This window comes from Aedes aegypti, chromosome 1 (genome assembly GCF_002204515.2).
Source record: "Aedes aegypti strain LVP_AGWG chromosome 1, AaegL5.0 Primary Assembly, whole genome shotgun sequence".
Classification (NCBI taxonomy): domain Eukaryota; kingdom Metazoa; phylum Arthropoda; class Insecta; order Diptera; family Culicidae; genus Aedes; species Aedes aegypti.
The window spans coordinates 17717177-17723173 of record NC_035107.1 but is presented as its reverse complement, the minus strand read 5'-3'; the positions used below and the strand labels follow the sequence as shown (position 1 = coordinate 17723173).

The following is a 5997-nucleotide window of genomic DNA, read 5'->3' as shown; positions in this document are numbered from 1 at the left end:
GTGTCATTAAATAAAAACAAGATTTCATTCAACATTTTAGGACCCAATTGTGGAATGCCTGAATATGTACAACGCTAGCTCCGGCTGAACTGGTCATGCATACAAGCCAACAGGACTCTGTTTAGAATGTTCGGAATTGAGACTAAATTTGTTGTATGATTCCATATGATGCAAATATATTTGAATAAAAATGAATAGCTGAACATAAAGTTGTTTGATTTATCAAATGCAATCTGGAATCTAAAACAAAAATGGATAGAGCTAGATGTTGAATGAAGTTTCTTCATGTGAAATGGGTTTAGAAGAAAATGTTTCTCGGATTTCATGGCTTGCTGACCCGATCGAGCAAAACAAGTTGGCCAGCTGTCAACTATTTTTCCAATATGGCGAAACGCTGTAATTGACGCATTGATCTACCTCCCTTCTAAATACCTTGGTTCAAACATTATTAAGCTCATTGACTGTTTAACGATAAACTTGCGACGATCGACGCGCCACCATATTTCATATCACGGAATTTATTAGAACTAACTTGTGTTGAAAGGCTAGTCCGCTAAGACCACGCAGATCCTAGCGAGGCTAGCCCGTCCACATCCGATTTCAAATCACAAGGAAATACAATACAGTAGATGTTTCCTTCAACTGGGCAGCTAACTGACTGATACCTCAATCAGCAGCTGCAACTCTCTTTATTCATTCCAGGTATATATTTACAATTCAATCACACTTATCCAAATATCATACCTCTCGATAAATCTTCCACACTTTTACCTACGACGACGCATGCTTCTCAACCGACGATTCTTCTACCTGAGGTGCGACACTACCTCTATTCCAACAACTTGGAGGTGATGTTTTGGAGGTTATTTGGCAATTTGGAGGTTAAAATCACCTCCAAACACTAGCGATTTTGCGGTGGGATGTTGACGTTTGATCACGAATGGAACGGAGCAAAATGAAATGGGACGCTAACGTAACGTGACATCTGAAATATGCTGCTTACTTTGATCGGCAGTGACTAAAGACGAGTCTCATGAATCTGCTCGATTTACAAAATAGACCCCTAAGATATTGAAGTGCAATAAAATTGTGTAATACTTTTTCGTCGCTAAACAACCCAATTTGAACTTCGCTGAGTGGATACGGGTTAACAATCGAGATTTTCAATGCGTAGAAAAGATTTTTGCTCAGTTACGATATTACTGTTCCTAATATACAGCGTGATTACTATTTTCTGTCAGAAAAATAAATGACCGTAGAAAAACGAATAATGAATAATCATTATTTTAAATTTGAATAAAACTTCATTTTTGTGGTAAACGTGCGTGCCAGCTGTAATACCCTCGGAACAACGCGTGTGACTATTTGAGGTGAATGAAGAAAAACTCTATCTATATTTTGTGAACACAAAGTAGGATGTTCACTGAAAGTTTAAATGCTGTATCTTTTTCCCATATTCATTTACTTTACTGACAGGAAATAGAAATAACCCTGTAGATTGAAAGTTTTAATTTAACGTATTTTCAGCACATATAGTACTTTCAATTTTTTTTTAATATTTTCTCTTAGGCTGTGGTTGGTCAAAACCGGTGCTTCTACCCTATAGTTTTTTGAACCTTGCATAACCGATACTGATTAGATAGATACAATGTGGGCAAATTCGTATTCAATTGTTGCGTGATTAGAGCACGTTTTCGTTGCACATCGTGGAGACACGCGCGTATCCATAAAATGCAAGTGCGCTTTTCTGTCAATCAAAGCCGATGTTTTTATATTGTGTTAAAAGCTTCGTCCCTAATGGACTCGTTAGTTTTTGCGAAAGGCAGTTAAAAGCACTGTTGCCCATCTGTAATTTGCCGAAGAATTTTCAGCCATAAATGCCAATCCAGCACAGGCCAGTCCGCTGACGTAGAGTCCAAACACTCCGGCCAGCATGTCGAGCGTCAACGGTTGGGCGGTAAGGGCCTGGCGAGCTCGAGCTTCAATACCTCGGAGCAGGTTGCGATTCAGAATGGAGTGGGCCCAATGCTGTATGTATCCGTGGGTTACCAATGGCTGGATCTGTTCATCGAAACTTTTCACAAGGGGGGAGTTCTTGCGGAAGAACACGTGGATTGGGTAGCTGTAGAGACGTTCGCTGAACTGTTGGTAGAAGGGGCCTCCATCGAGTAAGGCTTGTTGGTTCAGGTAGGCGATTAGTTCCGGATAGCTGATACAAGCTCCACGTGCTCGGCCGTAGCGAATGGCTTCCAATATGGTGGTGTTGTCCGAACTTGGGAGAACGGAGATAGAGCTCTTGATTTTCGCGTGGGCGTCGTCAAAAAGATATTCCGCAGTTGGAGCGGTGAAGATGTGATACCCCGAAGAAACGAACTGGTCCCATCCGCTGACCGTGCTGCGGTTCAACGGCCGATGGAGGAAACCGAACATTTCTTGTTGATAGGCCGTCCGCAGGATGAAGGTACCGAAGATCCAGAGCGAGAGAAGAAAGCGCGAGAAGTTTCGAGTTGGCGGAGGGTCTACGGGGTACCCTAGAGTTGCTAGATAGAAGTTCAGGATCGGATTTTTGTTGCGTCGACCGAAAACGAACCGCTGGACGACTAGGGGAAAGTTCTGTAGGATGGCTATGATTAGTAGGGCGTTGATGAACACGATGATGAATCCGATCCAGAGTGTCAACTGGAATGGGAGAAGAAGCTTCTCGAACGTTCCGTATTCGCTACCGGGGGAGACGATCAGGACCAGCGAACTTTGGTAGTAGCTCATCGAAGGTGCCAAGAACTTTTGTCTCAACGGATTGTTTCCGAAAAAGGTGATGGTCATGTTTGCAGTTCCCTTCATCACCATGGCTATTGCACCGGTAGCAGTCCCGTCCGGTTCGAGTGTTCCCCATTTCTCGTTTAGTGGTGGTTCGACGGGTGTTATGGTCATGTTGAGTCTTCTGGAGATCCTGTTGAGCAGATGTCCATCAATTCCGGCGTAGTCGATGATCCGGTTGTTCGAGTTTCGGATCAGTTTCATGAACGGGACCGACTCGAATAGTGCAACTCGAAGAGGCGATCCGTAGAAGTTCTCCAATTTCTTCGGATAGTGAGGTCTGTCGTTAATGAAGCCCTGGAGGTCATATGTGTTCCACCTAGCAATGTGACCCCGGGTACGATCAGGACGTCCATATGGAAAGTACGTTTTCATGATAACAGACTCATTTTTTCGGAATAGGACATTCACGTCGTAGATGAACTTATTGCTTGTCAATTCCAAGATGGCGTCGGCCAAACTGGTGCAATCCGTGTTGTACGATGTCACGACCATCAGGTATGTTCCGGTGAAGTCGAATTGCTTAGAGGTTAGGAAAGATTGCAAGCGTCCGAGCGACAACCAGGAGTCCAACAGAATCAGGTTGTATCGTTGCTTAAAAGCAAGTGACGTCCGTTGGGGAACAGTCTGGATGGCCACCGGCAAAGGTTCATCAATATGAGTGAGTATTTTACCGATAAGATTCACTCTGTTTCTTTGCAGAAGTACGGTTACAAAAACGGTATCGACATACTGAGAGAAACTGTCTGACAGAACTTTTGCAGTTGCCTTCGTGAGCAGAACCTCTGACGTTTTTGGGTATGGAACTATGACATAGCCATTGGCCAACGCACTCAATATAAACACGAATATCATGTTGACGAAACTGGTTGGTTGTCATAGCCGGGTGGCAAATTTATTAGGCGCTACACTTGCAATTATCAGCCTTGTCACGCCTCCTGCTTCACACTCTGGTATTATAAATGACCTTTACAGATTCGTAGCTGATTGATGTACGGCTCATTCAGTACAAATGATCCTTTGTTGCTCTTTGCAAAAGCTCACATCTATAAAAGGTCTCAAACAGTGGGATTTGTTGAGTTTTGCCTTGAAATGTTACTAACTTTACTGTACTTGCAGATGTCCGCTGTTTACGGAGAAGCGTTGACTCCGCTACCAGCGGTCCAACCAACACTTCAGCTTCTAGTGCATGCCGCTACAGCCATCTTCGTTAGTTCTGAATTTAACGACACTGTCCCTTACACGGTCTTTGTTTCCTGGGAAACGTCCAACGATCATCCCGTTCAACAATTTCCGCAACTTCTAGATCAAGTCTTACGATCGTTGGAAAAGGAACACATTGTAGTGCGGATCATCTACCACAATTCAGTCGAAACCGTCCGTCCTCGGACGACCAATGTATTCTTCGTCGACGGACTGTCAGCCTTCGAGGAACTTCACGCAACGATTCGACCCAAACAGTACGACTTCACCGGGAATTACATCATCATTGTCTTGAACGAGAATGAGCAAGCTGAGGAGGAGTTCGTTGCGGAGCGTATTCTACAACTGATGTGGCAGTACTATGTAGTGAACGTCGACGTGCTGTTCGGTAGCCTGGATTACGAAGAAGTCCGCATGTACACCTACTTTCCATTCAATCCAGGTTCCTGCGAAAAGGTCAAATCCGTACGTGGAACACCTTCCGGGAAGGGCGTTTCCTCACGTCGAGACCACATTTCCCTCCAAAGCTTAACAACTTCCACGGTTGTCCACTGACCGCCGCAGTTTATACCTATGGCGCTTTCATGCGTCTGCAGCACGGACCTGGAGAAACCGTCGTTGGGATGGATGGGATAGATGCAGTACTGCTGCGGCATATTTCGGCAAAGCTGAACTTTTCTACCGTTCTACGAGAGGTTCCACATGGCTTGCGGTTCGGATTGATCTTCGAAAACGGAACCACTACGGGAGCGATGAAGATGGTCATCGAAGGAGAAGCTAACTTTACGCTAGGTTTCTTCGGATACAACCAGCTAAGGCTGAAGTTCATGTCGCTGTCTCACAACTATCACTTCACTGCGCTGGTTGTGATGGTATCGGCCGGCGAGGAATACGAAGCCTTCGAGAAGCTTTTGTTGCCATTCACCAACACTCTTTGGTTTGTATTCCTGGGATGTATATCCGTTGGATTTTTGGTTATCTCTGTGATCAGTCGGATGGGTACCAGAATGCAAGCTTTCGTGTTTGGAAGCCGCATTCAATCGCCAGCCGTAAACCTCCTGAACGTTCTCTTCGGAGGATCCCTCTCCGTTCTCCCTACCCGAAACTTTGCCCGCTTCCTACTAACTCTGTGGCTTATCCACGGTTTGATCACCCGCACGGTCTACCAACAAGCCCTGTTCAATTTTCTGCAGCTCTCCACGAACCATTCGACGATCACGACCCTCAAACAACTCATCGACGGCCGTTACCCGATCTATCTGATATCCAGCGAAGAGTATGTCTTCAACCATCTTCCTGAGCTGCAGCCTCAGGTTCGAATCATTCCGGACGCGGAAATTAAACACTACGACGACGCCATTCGCCGGGGACAGCTCCGCGGGGAGCGAATTTCCAACTACGAAAAGGTCCTGTACGACAACGCGAGGTTCGCCGACGGGCAGTACCTGCGGATGTTGAAGGAACGGCTGTACAACTACGCGATCAGCATTGGCTTGCGGCTGAACTCCTGTCTCACGAAGCCCTTCGACGACACGCTGCTCGAGTTGATTCCGCATGGGATGGTGCGGGCGTGGGTTAACCGCTACGTGGACGACAAGTACGCCGTAGTTCCGGAGGCTTCCGATGAGCGGAAGCAGTTAACCGTACGGCAGCTGTTGGGGGCGTTTCAGCTGTGGGCGATTGCGCTTGGTGGGAGTTGCGTGGTGTTTTTTATGGAGATTTGTTGTTACTATCTTGCAAAGAAATGTTAGGAATGGTTGAGGGTATTCTGGACATGTTTTGATATGTGAGAGAAAATCCATAGTCTGGGTGGGGAATTCAAGGAACATCAGACGATATGCAGGAGTAACCTTGTCTGGGCTACAGCAGACTTGTACAGATTGTAGGAAAGGACATGTTTGGACTCCAGTTGAAGAAAACCAGGAGAAGTGTTACCCGGATCAAGGAGGAAACCTGTCTGGACTGCAGGAGTCCTGT

The 5997-nt window shown here is 45.8% G+C and overlaps 2 protein-coding genes across 2 annotated transcripts; one reads left to right on the top strand and one right to left on the bottom strand.

Moving 5' to 3' along the window:
• Nucleotides 1-1594: 1594 nt before the first annotated feature.
• Nucleotides 1595-3693, bottom strand: LOC5577926. The gene has a single exon (XM_001656661.2). It carries the CDS (start codon nucleotides 3670-3672, stop codon nucleotides 1807-1809), a length of 1866 nt encoding a protein of 621 aa, XP_001656711.2. The 5' UTR covers nucleotides 3673-3693; the 3' UTR covers nucleotides 1595-1806.
• Nucleotides 3694-3909: 216 nt separating this feature from the next.
• Nucleotides 3910-5777, top strand: LOC5565008. Its single transcript, XM_021857528.1, has 2 exons — nucleotides 3910-4485; nucleotides 4548-5777. Exons 1-2 carry the CDS (start codon nucleotides 3910-3912, stop codon nucleotides 5769-5771), a joined length of 1800 nt encoding a protein of 599 aa, XP_021713220.1. The 3' UTR covers nucleotides 5772-5777.
• Nucleotides 5778-5997: the final 220 nt, after the last annotated feature.

Coding starts and splice junctions, on each gene's coding strand:
- LOC5577926 (XM_001656661.2), bottom strand. CDS start 3,672: ATGATATTCGTGTTTATATTGAGTGCGTTGGCCAATGGCTATGTCATA.
- LOC5565008 (XM_021857528.1), top strand. CDS start 3,910: ATGTTACTAACTTTACTGTACTTGCAGATGTCCGCTGTTTACGGAGAA. Junction 4,486..4,547: donor CCTGCGAAAAGGTCAAATCC/GTACGTGGAACA, acceptor TTCCCTCCAAAG/CTTAACAACTTCCACGGTTG.